This window comes from Rhamphochromis longiceps, linkage group LG1, assembly GCF_057381845.1.
Source record: "Rhamphochromis longiceps isolate RC_006_pf linkage group LG1, R_longiceps_female_GT1.1, whole genome shotgun sequence".
Lineage (NCBI taxonomy): Eukaryota > Metazoa > Chordata > Actinopteri > Cichliformes > Cichlidae > Rhamphochromis > Rhamphochromis longiceps.
The window spans coordinates 22,522,106-22,542,188 of record NC_140557.1 but is presented as its reverse complement, the minus strand read 5'-3'; the positions used below and the strand labels follow the sequence as shown (position 1 = coordinate 22,542,188).

Sequence of the window (20,083 nt, the reverse complement as noted above, 5' to 3'; positions counted from 1 at the left end):
GGCAGCATCCGTCAGAAGATGGATACAGTGTGGATATAATGGAATGGATATGCTCAGCAACTCTTCTAGGCTATGGTGTTGGTGCCAAGAAAATGCCTTTATGTTGTTGCCATATGCTGACCCATCTGAATATCAGAGCAGAAATCAAGACTCAAAAGGCCAGGCAACATTTTTCCAACCTTCTGTTGTACAGTTTTGATGAGCCCATCTGACTTGTAGCCTGAGATTCCTGTTCTTAGCAGGCAGGAATTACACCTGCTGTAGCCAATCTGCTTCAAGGTTCAACATGTGCATTCAGAGATGCTCTTCTGCATACACTGGTTTTAATGAGTGCTTTTTTGAGCTACTGTTGCCTTCTAAGCAGTATGTCCATTCTCCTCTGACCTCTGGCATCAACAAGGCCTTTTTTATTCAGAGATCTTCGGCTTTCTGAATATTTTTCAAAATGTTTTTAGACCATCCGCTGTAAACCCCCAGAGACGTTGGTGTGGGAAAATCCCAGGAGATCAGCAGTCTATGAAATGCTCAGACTAGCCCGTCCAGCACCAAAAACGGTACCATGTTTCAAAGTCAATTAACCCCTTAAAGCCTGAAAATGAACTCATTGCCAGAAAGATTTAACTTTTTGAAAATGGAGAATTTATTGAACCATGTGACAAATTTGTTACAAAAAATGACATTTGCCACGTGATTGTGTGCTGCCTTGTGTGCTCCTCAGTGACTCTAAGCTGAATAACCAGTTAAGAAAATGGAATGCATTCATAATCCAATTTAATCAAAATTACAGAAGTATTGTCTGTTTTATGTACTTCAAGTTTGAGAAAAAAAGTAGCTGGTCTGAAGAACATTATGTATGAAAATAATACGCATGTAGCTCTAGCTTGAAGGGGAGTACCATAAATTAAATTGTTCTATGCAAGACCAACCTAAAGGTTTGCAATATGATTATCTATGTCAGTAAAATAACACAAACAATGTGGCTGGTTGGCTACCCAACCAACATCAAAATGCTATCTAACATAACAGAGGTCTGTTTGCAAAGAGCTCTTAATGTGCAGTTTTCGTCCAAAGATGTCTAAAGAGTTTTGGGTGTTGATTCCATCCACCTCTGTGTAGAAGCTTAATTCCAAATACACATATCAGCAGATAAAATTTCAGTTAATTCATCCAATGGTGGAAATACATAAAATCACATTTGCTCCCTGCTTTCCTCTTCCTTCAGCTCAGGCAAACAACAACAACAACAAAAAAGAGGCTTGGTTTTAAGGGTAATTAACATGGATCTTTAGAATCGGCACTGATCTCTAGAATTAAGCAAATTGCCTGCTCTGCCTCCTACACACTAAACTGTCTCACTGCAAGTGTGCATGCATGTAATGATGACAGAGGGTGTTCAATTTACCAACTTATCTAACACTTCCGTCTTCAGAATAAAACCGGGCATGCCTCCTCGCTCGACACTTTTCTTATGCGCACAGCTCTCCAGCAGGCATTGGAAGACAAGAGGCGCACTAGGGGTGCTGCTGCAGGTGGTGCTGGTGGAATAAGGAAACAAAAGCACATGAGATTGAAATTCCAGGGGAGCAGAGGGTGACGGCAGTGCTGAGGATAAAACAGAGAGCTGTCACGACACGGGAAGCAGCAGTGGAGGATGACAGGAGCGGCGGGCTACAGATAGACACAGTGGGTGTGTGTGTGGGCAACTGATGAATATACACTCTAAACAAGCCTCAAAGCAATAAAGACCTGAATTGTGCTTCCCCTGCATGGGGGATCTTAAGGTGTTATTCTTTCTTTTAAGGCAAGGAATTGTGACACCAACAGTGGATCACATTCAGGTCTCTCGGCTGCAATGGTGATAAAAATATTGAGGTCATTTATGTGTAAGTGACAATGTAAAATGATTTTAATGGTTTCTTAAGTATAGTATTTAATGCACATGTATTAGGTGCATAATAAACTTTAATAATGAATGTAAAAGGAGCTGTTTTATAAGAAAAAGACCCCAGTGTCATTCATATTATTACGTTATATTATCAATCACATTGAAATTGCTATTAGATTGAGTAATCACGTGTAGGCTGTCTTTTATTGTTAGAGCCAGTCACGGTGGATCTAGTTACTGCTATAAACTTTTTTCCTTGTCTTTGGACTTTTTTCCATGTTCTTACATAATTTAACATTTTTTGACAAGCATTAAACTAAGAAAATAACAAAAAGAACCCAAAAAGTCTTATATATATATATATATATATATATATATATATATATATATATATATATATATATATATATATATATATATATATATCTGTCCATGTCGTTGGTTAAATAGATACCCATGCTTACCCAAGGCAAGAGTCAGGGTGCACCATGAATTGATCACTTCAGAGTAAACATAATAACTGGTAAATCTAACATGGATGTTTTTGAAATGTGCACAGAAAGCCTTAAAAGCACAAGGAGAACATGCAAATAATTCTGCACATACAAACCTCAGCCAATCAGAAGGTTCAAACACAACCTTTTCGGTGAGTGAACACTTGATCGCCTTTACACCCACTGCAAAAAGTGTATGTAGCATACTAGTTTAGCTTTCCTCTGAAATGGATAAAAGAAATAAACTTCATGGTTGAAGTATTGGTTAATTTCCATTCGCAATAAAGGTAAGCTCTGAGACAGATGGCAGTGAAACGGAAAAAAACCACACAGAGGGGAACCCTTCTGACATCATCTCGGTCTATTTTAGGAAAAGCTGACAATGTAACAAGTGAAGGTCATTCTTCCTCAACATATTCTCCCTTATTAAAGGAGAATATATTTGCCTCAGTCTCATGTCTGCCTTGTTTGTGTAACACCTTGGCTGCAAGTCATGTGTGCATTAATATTCGATGGACGTACACAGGAGGGCTTGTCATCTGTTTAGAGTCTGTGCACATCTCCTGGCCAGAGGGCATTTCCCTCCTGCACTCAGTACAAGGTTCCACTGGACAGACATGACACATAACTGGACAAAAAAAAAATGTTCCCCTTAGTCAATACATGCATATCTACTAGAAGGGGAGACAAAAAAAACCCAACCTTTTTTTGGTTTTAACCAATAATATATGTGGTTTGATTGCAAAACTCAGCTTGACAGAAAGTATTTTTACTGTAAATAAAGGCTTAAAAATACACAGCTTAAATTTAATTGTAATTTATTTAGATAGCTTATATTTTCACATTGCATCCTGCATTAAAAATAAGGTATGTGAGATATGTGTGGTTTCAGGCGAGCCATTCGCCACACTGAAATCAGCCGGAGCTTGAATTTGACACTGAAACTGAAGGGATCTGCTTCCCTCTGGTGTCTGTAAACCCACACTGCAGGCTGCACAACCTTCCTTATGTAACAATAGTGTCTATATTGTCAGTCATGGCTTCCTGCAGTCACGTGATCCAATACCGTGGCATTATAGGCACAATCACAGTCATGAATGACACAGCAATGCAAAGAGACAAGCATTAACATTTATTAAATAACCCACAATGTCAATAATAGGCACAGTAAAATTGATTTCCAAATCATCTTGCAGCCATTAGTCAAAGGTGGCTTCTTCAGTAAGCCTCTAGCAAACCTAGGAATTTGAATATACATCACTGAATCACACATTTATAATACAATATATTCAGAGCAAGTTTCAACTTCTGAAGCATTTCTGTAAAGATTTATTACACTCACATTCACTCCGAAACCCTCATTTAATGAGTCTCTGTAAAAGGCCTTGCAGGCCAAAGACCTCACTGGTTTTCTTTCTCCAAGTACTCCAAGCTGGGCGCGTCCAGCCTCTGTTCATGATTGCGGTTTTTTGTGAACTCCTTCAGCATATCCATGACCTCTCCTTGGTAGACGTCAGGGGTGGGCTGAGCCTCTGTAAGTATAAAAAGACCAGGATGCAAAGAGCATAAAATAAAGAATCACCTCAGTCGATTTTAGAACAATATAGGAGCATAAAATTGAAACGGATGTAGGCTGATGGAACATATTTTGCCTCAGTGATAATAAGAAGATGCACAATATGCATCAACTGAAATAAGATCATTCCCTCTTCATCCCAATAGTACATCTATGTCACTTTGAAAATTCTGTTGATTAATTTCTAAATGTAAAAAAAAAAAAAAAAAGGGGCATTTCAATTAATCACTTAGTAACAGCTTTGTAATTATTTGTCCCAGTCCTGTCAGAATTCCTGCAACAGTTTATTTGTCTAGAGATGCTGCCAGTTTGGTATGCTCAGGCTGTTCTCACAGTGATTTTGTTTTCAGCTGTTTTCACACACAAAAAGGCAAATGACCGGAACAAATTAGAGTAAATTACAAGAGTAAAAAGCCAAGTTATCCAGGAAAAGTAAATGAGTTCCAAGGATAAAGCTTAAAAACAGTAAGTGAAGTGTAGTTCATTTATAAGCACTGTTATAACAACAGCATCATCATCATCTATTATTCCAAATACAATTTATTATTTCTTATCTGTCAGTTAAAACAAACCAAAATAATAATAAATAATCATAGCCACTGGAGTTTTACACATTTTGTTGTTAGAAGGTGAAAACAAATTGACTTTTGCTGTTTTCTTTGTTGCTGAAAACAAGTCAAAGGCTTTTTAGATATCTGTAACTGAGTAATGTCTGGCCCCAAACTTCCATCTTCTGCTAACTTTAGTGCTTTAATGTGCAAGTTTATTTATCTGTGTAGCACTTTTTATACAGTCTCATTCATTGCTCATCTGAACTCAAACATCCTGCAACATAATAATAAGTAACAATAAAAGAAAAATCAATAATAATAATAATAATAACATTTTACTACAGTTGCCACTATTCTATTTTTTTTTTACCATTTTATTTATCCTCATTTTGCAGCTATTTAGTTAAATTAATATTCTTGATATTTAAATTGAGCTATTTGTATAGATGTTAGACCTTTCTCTTATATTTTATTAACTTTGTAATATACTGCATAATTTAATTAGTTCAGTCTGTTAGTGTTATCGTCTTGGAGGGACTGTAACCCACATAATTTCCTTAGGGATTATTAAAGTATTCTGATTCTGACTGGCAACAGGTCAGTAGCATGATTGAGTATAAAAAGAGCATCTTAGAGAGGCAGATGATGAGCAGAGGTTCCTGAATCCGCACTAAACTGTGGAACACTTTCCGAATAATGTTCCTCAACGTAAAATTCCTAAGACTTGGAATATTTCATCATCTCCATCATGGCTTTGTAGCAGAAGAGCCCAGGTCCTTAGAGCATCGTGAAATGTAAAATATAACAAAAAAGAGCCAGGACTGTAAAACATCTAAATCCTAAATAAGACAAGAATGGGACAAGATCCCAGTCCTGAAAGTTCCCCAACGTTCTTCAAAGAAGAGAAAAAAAATGTTGCTGCTGAATCAAATTCAAAATAGCTGTATTTATGTTCTTCTTCAGAGTTTAAACATTTGAAATGTTTTCTATGGTCTACTCTGAATAAAACGTGGAGTAATGAGATTTGAAATCTGTTTGAACTTTATATTTCACACAGCGTTCCAGCTTTTTTGGATTTGGGGTCATAGAAGAATAGCTAATTACAACTATCAACAGAAGTGCTATTTGGTTTTAAAAATACATGTGGAGGGAGCTAACTGAAGGTGAGTTTGTAAAGACAGTCTTTTTTTTTTTTCATGTTGTAGCAGCATTCCCAACATTGTCATGGGTTGTAAGAGCAGCTGTAGGGAGGTGTTGGAGGACTTAATGAAGAGAGCTGAGTTTTGGGAAGACATTTGCAAAGCATTAAAAAATTAAAATCACTTCCAAAACAACTAAGAGCTAGAACAGAGACAAAACATGAAAATGAGTCTGCAAAATTAAAAAGAAAAACACTACTTGGCTCTCACCTGTTGCCCAATAGTAGATGTCCCAGTCGTTACTTGGTTCATTAATCAGCCTGTCATACTGCTTTAGCTGGTTCTCAGTCATTGTGTTCAGGTATCGCTTTGCAAAAAGGCTACAAGACAGAAAATTTATCAGGATCTGAAGCTTCCTTCCTGTTTTCTGAGAAAAAAATCCTTCACAATGATAAACAAAAACTTAAAAAACAGCTCTAATGATTGAAAATGCTTAAAATATTATTCTCACATATACAATGAAATTTTTACTATGAGACTGCACCAAAGCCTCATTTTAAACTCAAATGTTCTCAAGAATGTATTTAAAAATCAGTGATATGAATTATTGTCACTGATCGCATTTACACTGGATTTGATTAAGGAAGGAGCAAAGATCGATGGTAGGCAAACTTAAAACCGTGCTTAAAAAAATACTGGATGTAAACACATCCTTTAAAGCTGAGATGGATGAATGAACAATGCAGGTCACGGACAAAATCAGTACAATTCAGCAACCTTAGCAATATGCAGTTCTCCAACATGCCCCTCTTGCGGCTTTCGTAGAGAAGGCGGCGTCTCTTGATGTCGATGGGCTCGCTTGGATTTTCCTTCCAAGGGGGCAAAGGGATCTCAATCAGGTCAACCTTTGTGTCTTCGGGAGAGTCCCCGCGGTAACCACGAGATGACACCAGCCCTGTGATTGCTGGTCTCCAAGCAGCCTGACACATCCCGGTTACCAGCTGATGGGACAAGCACACATTAAAAGACACATGTGATAGGTAAAATAATCCACTGTGTCTTCTGAACGTGCTGAGTCAGTACATCCGATTATTCTAGTTACTAACAAACATTGTATTTGGGCAAGATTGTGGTAGCAATTATTATCTAAAAGCTAATACAGGCATTGGATCTACATGTTAAACTGCCATTACAGCTTAATAAGTTGCATGAGGAACAATTTAGAGACTGTGTTCTGCTGTTCGCATTTTTCAGCTGACATTGCATCACTGATAATTGTGAGTCATGCTGAGACTAAATATTCTTAAGTATTTTCAATTTATGTTCAGGTATCAGCATCCAACTTTATTTACCATTTTCTCATTTTATGATCTAGAATTTGTGTTTTCTGTTTAATTTAAATTGGCTTTCAGTCTTCCAATTTAAGTGTTATTGTTTCAAATGTTTCATTATTCATTTTATTTATATTTTTACATGTAGTGTTAGACATTATAATGCAAACAATGTCCTTCATTTACTCACAGGTAGACACATCACAATAAACATGTTCCATGCTTCCTCGTGCTTTTTGACAAATACGAGCAAACTGACTAAAACAAAGATCATCCCGCATTTCAGGTGTATATTTTATGCTTGAATGAATGGTAAGTAAGTATTGAGCGGCTTAGCAAAACAGGTAAAAAGACTGGAGTGAAAATGAGTGGGGTGGGGGGCTGGGGAATGTTAAAAAAAAAAATTAAAAAATGGAAAGACTTCCAAAAAGCTAGGAGAACTATTCCTGAAGGCCCTTTAACTCTATGGAAGCAAATTTGAAAGAAGTGAGGGTTGGTTCAAGGCTTTATAGTATAGTATATACCAATGCAAATCATATAATCTAAAACGTTTCTTTCTCCCCAGTTTCAGTTTTCGCTTTTAGCTATCTATAATAATATTATAATAACTATGATGGCTTGGAGTCCTAAAGATTTGCTGCTAAACTAAAATAAAGAAAGCAGGGGGTAATTGCATAATCTGAGACTCGGTGCACTGTTGTACAACTGTCCTCCAAGAGGACAACCTCTCTGCACCAGAGCTAAATCAACCCTGACAATAATAATGCCACACCCTCGCGAAATACTGAACCGTTTGTTTAATACTATTAAGTCTGTTACTGCGTCCTGTTATTGAACATTAAACGTACTAACGCTAAAAATGTTTAGAATTAGACGGCGAGCTCTGACGTTACGACGGCCACAGATTCAGATTTCAAGCAACAAATACACAAATGACGAATTACTCGCTAGCTCACCCTTTTCGCGACAATAGAAGAGAGCATTTTAACCCAGGTTCTTTTAAGGTCCACAAATTTGACGTATCCGTCTCCCCTGTCGAAATGTTTTTCTGCTGTCTGACAGAAATTACACAAGTACGGTCACAGGAAACTACCGGAGGGAGGGCTGTACACAGCCCACACGTGGTTTTGTTTAACTGCAGGAAAACGTAGCTGGCGTCACAGTTGGACCTTTAGAGGTTATATAGTTAATCTGTGTATTTATTTATTTTTCGTACTCAAAAACAAATGCATTAGCTAAATACATGCTTGACCCTTTACCAAAAACTAAACCAACTTGACTACAGGAACTAAAAGTCGATTGTTGTTTTCAGCCGGTGACTATGTCAGCTGCACCAACTGCCAGAGTAGCAACATTAGCTTAAGCTGATCAGAGAACGAATGAGAAGTAAACTGGTAGCTCGTGCTATGAAATACCTTGTATGTTTGTGAAAGTTTTCATCATAATTCAGCTTTCTTATCATTTATTTCCGCAGACTATATTTTCGGTTTGTCACACTCAGTTTTAGCCACAGTATGTTTATTTTAAGTCCAGCGGAACATTAACGTTAGCTAACAAAATAAGGAAAAGTGAAATTTCTGAATTCTAAAAGTGCATCCTTTGTGTTAATTTCTAAGGTGTGCATGTGCGAGCTGCACTTAAAACAAATAACAATTACTAGCTGGATTGCAAGTAATTAATTATCTTCGGCCCACGGGATGGCTGCTGCAGGACGAGAACATGCAGCTGGACCAAGCACCGAGGACAAAGATATAGATCTATATAGTGACCTGAATCAAAACGACGAGGTGAGTCTGGCATTGAAATCAATGCAAAAAAAAGGGTCAGTTTATGAAACGATCAAACATAATGTTTACTGAAACAATCGGTCAAAAATAAAACTGCGGTACATATCTTCCTAGAAGGAAGGTGCCACATCCTTTAATTTTTTTTAATTTTACGTTATCTAATACTGGAATATATGTTAGTATGTTTTTGAGCTACTTAAAACTCACCTATGACATGAAAAATACTTAACTAAAAGGATGAAATTTAACAAAGAACCGATTTGGAATAGTTTCTTTGGGCTTTAGTTGTATATTTCTTTAGTTAAATATTTTTTAAAAGACAAAATTAACAGAGTTTGTGTGTTGAAAAGTAAAGGTGATCATATGCAGCATTGACAAGACTTTTGCCCACTGCTGTAATTATTCTTTTTCTATACTTCACAGGATTTGGATAGAATTGCAGAAGCAAATGAACTTTTTGATGCCGTTCTAACCGGTTCTGTTAACCAAGACAAGAATGTTGCTACCAAGGAGTCCTTACGTAAGGAGACATCAGCTAAGGAAGAGGATAAATCAACAGAAGCAAATACTCCAAAAAGAGCAAACTATCTAAGGAGACTTTCTGTATATGTTGGGCATTTCCCATGGGTGAGTTGAGTTTTGCATTGCCAATACATTTTCATCCATTTTAGAAACACTGTTAATACTTAAACATTACTGGAAAACAATAAATAATAATCTGATTTTAGATTCTTTATATAATGCCAAGACAGATAGCACACTATACCATGCTTGCCATTTGTTTACACAGTTGGCACAACCTTTTTTGCGCCACGGACCGGTTTATGCCCGACAATATTTTCATGGACCGGCCTTTAAGGTGTCGCGGATAAATACAACAAAATAAAACTTGTACCGGTACTGAAAAAAAGAAAATTTATTCATAACACACGTGAAAAGACCAAGGAAAACCCGAGTAAACGATAAAAACGATAACAAAATAACGCTGAAAACCGATAAAAACCCTGAAAAACATACATTTCACACCTGAGCCTTAACTCTCGCGGCCCGGTACCAAACGACTCACGGACCGGTACCGGTCCGAGGCCCGGGGGTTGGGGACTGCTGCAGTAGATGATCTGTTATACCTATAAAGGGGTGGCATATGGGGTAGCTGTAGCTCAGGTGGCAGAGCAGGTCAGCCACTAATCAGAAGGTCGGTGGTTCGATCCCAGGCTGCCTCCTGGCTGCATGCCAAATATCCTTGGGTAAGATACTAACCCCATGTTTGCCTACTGGTGGTGGTCAGAGGGCCCGGTGGCGCCTGTGTCCAGCAGCCTTGCCTCTGTCAGTGCGCCGCAGGGCAGCTGTGGCTACAATGTAGCTTGCTATCGCCAGTGTGTGAATGGGTGAATGACTGAATGTAGTGTAAAGCGCTTTGGGGTCCTTAAGGACTAGAAAAGCGCTATACAAATGCAAATGCATAAAGTTGAATGACTTTCCCCCTACCAGTTTTTTTTCTTTTTTACAAACCTTCTCATCCTTGCAGTGGGTAACTGAGAATGACCTAACATCTATGGCCAAAGGGTTGGGTGTGAAGAACATCGCAGACATCAAGTTTGCTGAGGACAGAAGTAATGGTGTGTCAAGAGGGTGAGTATTGTGTAAAATATAGAGAAACCTTTAAAAAATAAAGCATTTTTGTATTTTTCTTTTAAATTTTATCTCCTACTCTGTGATGCAGCTTTGCAGAAGTGGTGATAACGTCAGACGAGTCACTAAAACTAATGTTGGAAAAAGTACCACAGTGTAAAATCAACGGGGAAAGGATAGACTGTCGCTATGCCACTTGTCAGAACCTTGCTTTTTTTGAAGAGGAAGCAAACAAACGTAAGGGGAAGACGACTCTCACAACACCCTTATATTTAGTTTGTATTACTAAATGTCAGGATAACATTTTTCATGGAGATGTATTTTGTTTTTTTCAGGTGTACCCTTGCGAACTAACAAAGAAACCAAGGAATCTGATTCGTCAGATGAGATTCTCTCAGTATTATTAGCACAGAAGACCGCCCCGTCTGCTATACCTCCACTTTTTCCATCACATCCACTTGCTAACAGCTTTCCTCCATTACCCGGCCCTTCTTTTGGTCATCCACCTCCCCTGTTTCCACATATGCCACAAACAATCGCTCCGCTCATGGCAGCCCCGCTGTTCCCTCCTCATCCAGTCCCTGTCCCAAGCCACCCGTCTCTTGGTATGCATCCCACATACTTCAGCCCAGCACAGGATGGGCACAGCAGCAAAGCTTACAGCCAACAAACGTGAGAACACATTATTTAATTTTTTTAGCCACTGACACACTAAAGGCATTTACAGAGAGATCATATTAAACCTCCAGTGGAACGTGAACCAATGAGCAGGATACAGAGAGGCATAAATGAGAATAGAGATTACTTAGGACTAGAAGTTACAAAAAAGAAAACATTAAAACATTAGTTACTTTTACTAATAACTGCCTATTTTACAGAAACACACCTAAAAGTTCAGATCAACATTTGGAGGAGCTTATGAATAGAAACAGAACCATTGCCAGCAGTGCCATCACAAAAGCTGTGAGTGGTGCAACAGCTGGTAAGTATAAATGCATATGGGACACAGGGTTTTTTTTATGCTTATTATCAATGATTAACAGACAGTTGGAGAAACACTCAAAATGTAAAGTTGTTCCACACAACTTGCACTTGAATTAGGAAGCACACACATATCATAGTATATTTTTGTCTTAGATATAATTGGAATACATGTTTTTACTAGTGATAAAAAATAAATACCGTATTGTGTACATAAATCATTACAGACTTTATGCATTATTTGAAAGGCTCTGAAAATGCTGTTTTAATGCTAATCAGTCTGATCTCTGCAACAGTTCTAGTTCTTTGGTAGATTATTCCTATTTTTAAGGACATGACTTTTTATAGATAGTTTTTTTTTATTATTATTTTGGCCTGCCAGTTTTTTGTTTTTTTTTTTGGTCTCCACTTCAGTTCAGTTTATTGAAAATACTGCAGTTGCAAAAATTACAAGAAAGACTGGCTCCTTTGAAGAAAGATACAAAGAATAATGAGTAACTCAAGAATTTAGTACATTTAGCATATTTGTGGCAAAATAAGAAAAACATGACTGTTTGGTTGTGGTTTAATCAGATTTGATTGTCAGCGCTTTTACAACACAATCTGTGTCTTTGGGACCTTTAGGTTTTTGGTTATGTTTTTCTAGCTTTGCACACTTTTAATTTCTACTTTCTTCAAACGTTTTGTTACCTCCTCTAGTTCTATCAGAGTGAAATAAGAGCCTTTCTTAGTTCTAACTATTTCTACTTGGGATTTGAGAGGAGTTTAAGATGAAGCTTCGGCTGGCACATTTAACAACATGCAGAGATTTATCCCAAAGCCCTCTCAGCCTTTTTTTGGCTGCGTGCTCTGGGTCTCTGTATACACATAGGTGAATCATCACCTCAGGCCAGGCTTTATGTCTTCTGACTCAACAAGCCTCCCTGCTGCTTCTGTTCCGAGATACTTTCCTATCTTTAATGAATTTTGTAGTAACTGTCGCCCATTTTCAAAAACTTTTTATTAAACCTAACCCTAGGAACTTTAAAGTGTTTCGTTACTAAACAAACAAATGCTTCTAATATCTCCCAAATTTCTACATCAGGAGACCTGCAGGTGGCCATGGAAACACTATTAACTGCCATTGCCATCATTAAGCAGTCCAGAGTGTATGGAGATGAGCGATGCCAGACGCTGGTCACATCACTCAAGGATTGTCTAGTCTCTATCCAGGGCAACTATGGCTACAGGTTTGTATAACTGCCTATCAAAACGCTGTCGTTGTTGTCCATATATGTATGTATATGAACTAATACTGAGGTTGGACCTAGCATTAGATTTCTTACTTTGTTACAAAACCATATTTCTTTTCAGTGAACAAAGTCGCTCTGGAAAAAGAGACCGGGACAGGAGTCGGGACAGAGAGCGAGAGCGGGACAGAGACAGGGAATGGAGCCGTGACCGAGACCGTGAAAGAGACCGTGAAAGAGACCTGGAACGGAGTCGAGAGCGTAATAGAGACCAGGAACGGAGTCGTGGCAGAGAGCGCGATAGAGACTGGGACAGGAGTCGTGACAGAGAGCGTGATAGGGACTATTCTTCTGTCTGTGAAGATGCAGGAATGTCTCGAAGACACCTGGAGCACTCCTGGAGTGGAGAAAGGGAAAAGGCGTATTCACGGGAACGGGAAAGACACAGAGATCACAAAGACAGGTACCACTAATTAGGTAAGTTTTTCACTAATATTAATTTGTACACTACAATTATATTTTACCATCAATCAGTTTCACGTTTTTGGAATATCTACTATTTTTCCAGTAGACATTTTGACCTCTGATGGAAGGAAAGCCCAGGTGTGTTCCACATAGGTTGCATTCCGATATTGCTAACTCACTGGAACAACTTACTTGAACAAATGAGCCATTTTTTATTTCACCTTTTGTTTTTCTTATGGTGACAAAAAAAAACACAAGTCGCCTGCTCTCAAGAAGTTCTGTCATCCGTGTTAGGTTTCTCATTACACAGTAATAAGTACAAAAAACTTAAATAAGACTTACATCTTTTAGTTTGTCCAGTAAACCTGATAATGCAGATTTATTCATGTAGAGCACAATAACTGTGCTTTACTTCCTTCAACCTTCAACAATTTGTTCAGGAATTTAGCAGCACTTTGTGCTGTGATGTAATAGTAGTTTATTATTTAGTGTCAGTTTTTTCATTTTGGTTTATAAATGTATAAAAGCTTCTTATAGCTAATATCTTCTCATATTAATAGTACTTTTCATCAGATCTGAGGCCTGTACTATGAAAAGAGGTAACTTCAGCAGTAAAGTTCACATCTGTCACTTATGGTTTAATATGAACTTAGAGAGATGGTTAAGTGTTACCTGAGTGTATGTTGTCCTGAGAGCAGGAGCTCCATTACATTTCATAAATGTTTGTAGAAGCAGTCTGCATGACTAGGTGCTTGATTTCATACATCTATGGTCATGGAAGTGATTGAATATCTGAATTTAAATATTTGGATTGGTGACTGGATCCTTCTGGCAGTTTACTGTATTATGTATGTGTATATGGTTCATAAAGTGAAACTCACTAAATTTACTATATTACAGTGGATCAATTTATTAAATCTGCCTGCACCAGACAGAGCACAGCTATATTTGATCAAGTAAAATGAAAACATTTTACTTGATCAAATGCAGAACTTTTAGTCAAGATATATGTAAGGGATTAGCACAAATACTGCTGTGTGAAACACCACAGGATGCATCCTAAAATGACAGAACCCATTTAGGAAATGTATTTCTGAAAACATACAAACATTTACTTTTATGTTTAGTATAGTGTAGGTCTGATTTGTAAAATTTGTGGATTTCAAAATGTATTATTTTCCCATCCCTAGACTGAAGTCCTGTGACTGAAGCAGAGCAAAGACAGGCCTTTTTTTTTTTTTGGGACAAAAGTAGAAGAATTCCAGATTAAACTACGGATATGCATCTTCTAAAGTCCAAGGTGTACTTTTTTTCTTTGAAGGTACTGAGTTTCTTTTCTTTTTTAAGTTCTCCACGATCTGTAATTTTAGATAAAGACTGTAGAATTGTTGCTGGGACATCAACTTTCAAAGCTTGCATGCACAGAAGCGCCCCCTAATTTATGTAACTGTAAAATTTTATCACTTTTTGTATTAAATGTACAAAAAAATATCCATAAACATAAATCCAAGTTGTTTTATCTGCTTACTGGGGACCACAAAAATCATTTAAACTGCCTCTGTTTGGACCACTGTTAACACATTAAAATGTAAAACTACTGAAAGTCTCGCTACAAGATTTATCATGCTGCTTGGTTTTAATGCATAGAACAAGTGTGGGGACTAAGCTTTGCAACTACACAAGACAGCAAAGGTATAAGCACATGTAGCAATGCCATCAACAGCTTTTATTTAGAAAAATGCATCACATTAATAACACAAACGCTCAAAACTTCAGCCTGCACAAAGTCCAAACAGTTCTTCTAGTTTTCATTTCTCCAATGGCGCATAATTCAGCAATTTCTCAATAAGATCCACGTGAGAAAGAAGCATCCTCCTGCAGCAGTACCTCTTCAGTCCCAGGGCATCCAGGGCGTCACTTGAGAAGGAAGAAGAACAAGTAATGTCAGAGCTAATGCATGATATCCTGAATGAATAAGTACATGGACATTACTGAACACACTGAGGAAAATGGTCTAAATGGCCTCATGAAATTATGATTCACTTAATCCATCAACTAATTTTCAAGCTGACTTCAAACCACTCAACTTCTACAAACGAAAAAAGTTCAATGTGCAGCGATTGCACTGCTACTAAGTTGTGTTGCCATAATACAACAGTTACTTACAATTTAAGAGGCAATGTCAGTGGAACAAAACAGAATGTATTAGTCTTACCCCTCTGTGTACTCGGCTTGAAGAAGACCAAGGTATGCTTCCCATTTGTTACCAACAATCTTGCCACACGTGAAGCACCGTACAGGGATGATCATGTTTAGACACCTGTGAATAGAGACCTGGTGCTCAACTTACCCAATAAAATTACGTATCAAACACGTATGTGATGTTAACGACCCAATTTTGTTTTCGTAGATCTACGAAAAACGACGATAAGTTTAACTTGAAAGTATTAGTAGGTGCCCGGCTAATTCCGAGCTAGCTAGCGTCACTATTATGCTAATACTGTATCTTTGGTGTGTAGCTAAGACAACTATAAATTATGCAAGGTGATAAACCCAAACGGTGTTTACCTGTGCGTTGTTTATTGATATTTTTTGTATCTGTGCGTGTTTTTTCAGGAGCAGTTATCAAATTAATTGAACAAAACACCTAGCTAGCCATTTCAGCATGCGTAACCACGCGCTTAGCATAAAACTTTAGCTGCTTTAACATGTTGCGAATCGCAGTGTTGGTTGTTTACCACAAAAAGCAAAAGGTCACGTTTTATTTACTCACCGTTGCCACTATCGTTCGCTAAAGTACACAAGTTATGGTCTTCTGAGAGAAACAAACACCGGAGAAGTTGTAACTGCTAGCTTTGCTTTCTCCAACCGCAACAACAAGAAGACTTCCTGTTAGAATCTTTCAAAATAAAGGACTACTTCGGCCTCACTGTTTTTCATCAAGATCCGGGGGAAAAAAATAATCTAGAAAAATTTCACAAAACTTCTCGGAGAGATGTAGCATGGGTAAAGGTTAACTACATTTAGAATTATCGCTAAGTTATAAATTAAAAAAAAAAAGCCTAAACTGTATGGACTTAATATTTATATCTATGAACAAGTGATGTGGAAAATATCTTGTGCAAATAAGAGAATTTACTTCATGTGTGGAAATGTGTTGCCTCCCTGCTGATGGTTATCCTTTGTTCATCTGCAATAGCGGAGTGAATTTAATTTTATGACATTTAGAGGTAAAACGAAAAGCTTGAGTAGGTGTTTCTTTTCATTATAATGCATCTTTGTACGAATAAAATTAGACATACATATCACTTTTCTAGTAAATTATCTTGTACACACACATTAATAAGAGAGACCTATGGAGATATTAGGAGAGAATTCAGTTTCTATGTACCCTTATAGCTTCCATATTATTAATAATACATGTAAATTGTTCATTGGCAAAATGATAGAAAAGCAGCAGCCAAGCTATGAAAATCTCACATATAGCATTGGCATCACATAAGTACAGCTCTAAAAATGACCATAAAGTTGACTCAGCAGAAAGCAAGCTGTCACACTAACTATAGAGCAAACTGCAGATGCCTTAAAAACAGACACAATACTTCTCAGCGGTATAACTACATCTTATGTCACATTAACGAAACATCCTTCTGGGAGGACGTGTTGAGCAAAGTAGACCTGACCACAATAATGGTTTCCGTGGGCCAGCAGATATTGATTATGGAGTAAAAATGAATTACATAACAATACACCCTGACACCAACAATACACCCTAATACTTTACATGAAATGTGCCTCAAAAGGGGTAATAAAAGAGTGATTAAAGACGTTCCTGGACACCTGATGCAGTCTGATACATTCATGGTGAACTATAAACTTTGTTGTGACAAATAACTGAATAAAATTCAAATAATAACAAAATACAAAAATAATAAATTATAGTAGTAAATATCACAAATCACAGAATACAGAAAGTAAAATTAAGTCAACCAGAAGTTAGTGTGTGTGTATATATATATATATATATATATATATATATACACACACACATACATATACATAAGTAGAAAAGGTTCAACTATGCCATCATAAATAAACAATGTTGTTGTTGATTTTTAATAGACATGTAAATATAAAGTTCAGATGAAACTGGGTATCATTTATAACCCATTTAAAGCTGAAGTTGTGATTAAAGACATACTCACTTGGGTTGGTTCACTACCTTTAATAAAGTTGGGTTTCACTTTCTTTTTACACATTAAGAAGTTTGGGAGCTAAGGGGAGGGTGCATAAGGTAAATATGTTATAAATATATAAAAAAATATATCATAACCATCAATACTATCATTACAGCCACCATACTATACCACAGCATACCATCACCCTCATTATCATCGTATGTAACATCGCCATCATTTCCATCACTAACATCACACATTATGACAATGTTTATATAATTTAACTTGCTACCGCACGTGTGCTAAATGAGGAGTCCTATCTGAATTATTGCATTTATACGCTGTTGAGATTATGAAAATAGGAATTTTCTTCTTCTTCTTTTTTTTTTTGGTACACTGTATTGTACAATGTAAGGTGAAGTTTGTTTCAGTGTTGGCATAGGCCATCTATGTTTTGGACATGCTTGGGGTGCTAAGTGTAGTGATGAGTGCTGAGTGTTAGCACAATGTTAATGGCCAGTAATGTGTAAAATGTATACATATCCTTAAAGTTAAATATGTGTTAGAACTGTCTTATGCATCTACTTATGGAACGGGGGACAATCCCCCCCATGAGCTTTGCAATGTGAGTTGGAAATAATGTGTACAGCTGTACAAGTTAATGAGTGCAGGAACAAAAACCGAGACTGCTTTTTTCCCTTTTGATTAAACTACAGTTCTATCCAACTATAGAACAATAGTTCATGCACACCACACTTTCATTGTATAAGAGTATTCGGGATGCTCTCATTACTAATTCCTAAATGAGGTTGACAAGGTTTAGAAAACATAAGAGGGGCAGAGGGAGGACAGAAATAACTATCATGTTTTGGCAGCAGGCTTTTAACCTGATACACAACACTAATGGCTGTTCAGCCTGCTACAGCTAAACATCTACTGTAAGATGTAAACAGATTGAAACAGCATGACTGCAGCTGCTGTGTAAGACACGAAAGGTTATTGATTTGTGATATAATTTGACAGTAAAATAAATCTGCTTATTCTACAATAATAAATAACTGCACTATTATACTCTGGTCCACAGTATACATATTTTACATCCAACGACCCTTCATGTGCCATTCCTCGACCCCTGCATACTTATGTGTTCTCTCTGAATTTTTATTGTGTTGTACTTGCTTGTGTTCGCCAGTTCGATGTCTCATACGCTCTATACTAATAGAGGAACTCAGTACCTTCCATTAGGCTATCAATGATTTAGCCAGAGTAGTTTCAATACACCACAGTGCACAATCCCAGCTATTCTCTGCTCTTCTCTTCCAACAGTCTCATTTTAAAGTAAAGTAAAAACCTAGAACTCTGATAGCTGCTATTCATATTTCAAAGGTTCAATATTATGATTTGAGGCTTCACGTGTTTCTTTTAGCAAAGTGAACCAAGCTCATTTCTGGTGCAAGAATGTACAAATATTTAAACATTTTTGTCAATATTTGTTCAAATTAGATTAAACCAGACAAAGCAGCTGAATAAGCTACCTTTAAGAGTTCAGGTTTTTAGCTCGGCGTAAGGTTTTTTTGAGTGTGTTTTTTATAATTATATAATTACACTTCAGATGCAGTATTGTAGCAAATTCATGCATATAATATGTGTAATTATGCTCCATATACAGCCTTGATCGGAAATCAAATGAGTTGATTCACTACAAGTGAAAGCAGGGCTAAAAAAAACAAAAAGAAAAAGTCCCCAATCTTTATCATGATAGTCTGTGAACCAATCAGCAGCGACCATCTAAGTCATCAACCAATAAATACCCCAACTTCAGATAATGATTTGGTTTTAATTTCTCCTCGCCAGTAGCAATACTCCGAGCAAAATGGCTCCCGCAGCAATAACGGCCCCACCAATAAGAAAGGGCTTCAGGTGTTCCAGAGAGTCTGTGCCGGAGGCTGCAGCTTCGTCACCTGCTGCTGCTGTCTCTGTTTCCGCTGCTCCATCCTGCGCAGGAGGGCGATGCTCCGGCTCAGGAGCTGCAGGGGCAGGGTCAGACTTGCGTGGGGCAGCCGGCTCCTTTTTCTCCACTTTAGGTGCTGCCTTTGGAGCTGAAGTCCCAGGCTTGCCTTTGGCTTCCATCAGCTCTGAGACAGAGGTGTGGTCTGGTCACAGGATACTTTATAAGGTCAGCTCTGTGCTGCTTCACTGAGGAAAAAAAAAAAAAGACAGCAAACAGACATTGCCAGATTATCCCTCTAAACTGGGCTCAGACATCATGTCATATGCTCTGTTGAGTGTAAAGCCACTGGCATATGAAAGACCACCTGATAATCATGGATTCACCTTACAGCAGTGAAGCAGTCGTGAGGCGATAGGGCCTTAAATGTGACCTTGGAAATATGACATTGATAGGAATGCTCTGGTGCTTATAGGGGCTCGAAATTGTTTATTTTGGTGACATCTCCTGTGACACGATCTCCCACTGAAGGAAAAAGAAGCCACAGAAGCGTCCTATGTTAAGGTTTTTCATGGGACAATCTTCTAGCTTTATAATGGAGGCAAGGGGGGAGGAAAGCATTGCATCTGCAGAGCTGATGTAAGGCTTTAATCTTTACTCCTTTGACCGTGAGAAGAGCCTATAGTGGAAATGCAACATGAAGATTTTATCTTTTTTCCCCTCCTTGTTCTCTATTCTGTAAAGCCCGCATGAGTCATTTGTGCTATAAATGTAGGACAAGATGGAGGAAAGAAATAAGGAGTACAGTCACTGCAACAGAGGAAATCAGGGAAAATGCTAATTAGAACAAACGAAGAGGAATAAATACAAGACAAGACTAAAAGAAC

At 37.6% G+C, this 20,083-nt stretch overlaps 3 protein-coding genes across 8 annotated transcripts; 1 reads left to right on the top strand and 2 right to left on the bottom strand.

Moving 5' to 3' along the window:
- Window positions 1-726: 726 nt before the first annotated feature.
- sdhaf2 (succinate dehydrogenase complex assembly factor 2) lies at window positions 727-8,098 on the bottom strand. Of its 3 annotated transcripts, none has more exons than XR_014910812.1 (5): window positions 7,933-8,098; window positions 6,423-6,646; window positions 5,916-6,025; window positions 3,722-3,911; window positions 727-1,535 (listed from the first exon to the last, which is right to left on the bottom strand). XR_014910812.1 is itself a non-coding variant. In XM_085402663.1 (4 exons), exons 1-4 carry the CDS (start codon window positions 7,957-7,959, stop codon window positions 3,781-3,783), a joined length of 492 nt encoding a protein of 163 aa, XP_085258789.1. In that variant the 5' UTR covers window positions 7,960-8,097; the 3' UTR covers window positions 3,491-3,780. The 3 variants fall into 3 exon arrangements, 1 of the variants encoding a protein (XP_085258789.1); XR_014910806.1 differs by lacking the exon at window positions 727-1,535 and adding an exon at window positions 3,491-3,617; XM_085402663.1 differs by lacking the exon at window positions 727-1,535 and having other exon boundaries at window positions 3,491-3,911; window positions 7,933-8,097.
- On the top strand, window positions 8,061-14,419 carry LOC146678710 (cleavage and polyadenylation specificity factor subunit 7-like). Of its 4 annotated transcripts, none has more exons than XM_085402661.1 (10): window positions 8,061-8,153; window positions 8,593-8,763; window positions 9,187-9,390; window positions 10,292-10,395; window positions 10,487-10,632; window positions 10,731-11,067; window positions 11,274-11,377; window positions 12,461-12,605; window positions 12,730-13,068; window positions 14,261-14,419. In XM_085402661.1, the coding sequence occupies exons 2-10, from the start codon at window positions 8,674-8,676 to the stop codon at window positions 14,277-14,279; spliced, it is 1,488 nt and encodes a 495-aa protein (XP_085258787.1). In that variant the 5' UTR covers window positions 8,061-8,153; window positions 8,593-8,673; the 3' UTR covers window positions 14,280-14,419. The 4 variants fall into 4 exon arrangements, with proteins under 4 accessions (XP_085258787.1, XP_085258786.1, XP_085258785.1 ...); XM_085402660.1 differs by lacking the exon at window positions 8,061-8,153 and adding an exon at window positions 8,193-8,394; XM_085402659.1 differs by lacking the exon at window positions 8,061-8,153 and having other exon boundaries at window positions 8,193-8,763.
- Window positions 14,420-14,775: 356 nt separating this feature from the next.
- On the bottom strand, window positions 14,776-15,992 carry polr2l (RNA polymerase II, I and III subunit L). Its single transcript, XM_085402664.1, has 3 exons — window positions 15,844-15,992; window positions 15,286-15,390; window positions 14,776-14,987 (listed from the first exon to the last, which is right to left on the bottom strand). The coding sequence occupies exons 2-3, from the start codon at window positions 15,378-15,380 to the stop codon at window positions 14,879-14,881; spliced, it is 204 nt and encodes a 67-aa protein (XP_085258790.1). The 5' UTR covers window positions 15,381-15,390; window positions 15,844-15,992; the 3' UTR covers window positions 14,776-14,878.
- Window positions 15,993-20,083: the final 4,091 nt, after the last annotated feature.

What these genes read in the sequence shown, in the direction of transcription:
- sdhaf2 (XM_085402663.1), bottom strand. Translation starts at nt 7,959, where the DNA reads ATGCTCTCTTCTATTGTCGCGAAAAGG. An exon ending in GAGAACTGCATATTGCTAAG is followed by an intron (nt 6,026 to 6,422) that starts GTTGCTGAATTG and finishes TCTGTCTTGTAG; the next exon opens with CCTTTTTGCAAAGCGATACC. An exon ending in CATCTACTATTGGGCAACAG is followed by an intron (nt 3,912 to 5,915) that starts GTGAGAGCCAAG and finishes TTATACTTACAG; the next exon opens with AGGCTCAGCCCACCCCTGAC.
- LOC146678710 (XM_085402661.1), top strand. Translation starts at nt 8,674, where the DNA reads ATGGCTGCTGCAGGACGAGAACATGCAGCTGGACCAAGCACCGAGGAC. An exon ending in ATGTTGGGCATTTCCCATGG is followed by an intron (nt 9,391 to 10,291) that starts GTGAGTTGAGTT and finishes TCATCCTTGCAG; the next exon opens with TGGGTAACTGAGAATGACCT. An exon ending in TGTGAGTGGTGCAACAGCTG is followed by an intron (nt 11,378 to 12,460) that starts GTAAGTATAAAT and finishes TTTCTACATCAG; the next exon opens with GAGACCTGCAGGTGGCCATG.
- polr2l (XM_085402664.1), bottom strand. Translation starts at nt 15,380, where the DNA reads ATGATCATCCCTGTACGGTGCTTCACGTGTGGCAAGATTGTTGGTAAC. An exon ending in CAAGCCGAGTACACAGAGGG is followed by an intron (nt 14,988 to 15,285) that starts GTAAGACTAATA and finishes TTCCTTCTCAAG; the next exon opens with TGACGCCCTGGATGCCCTGG.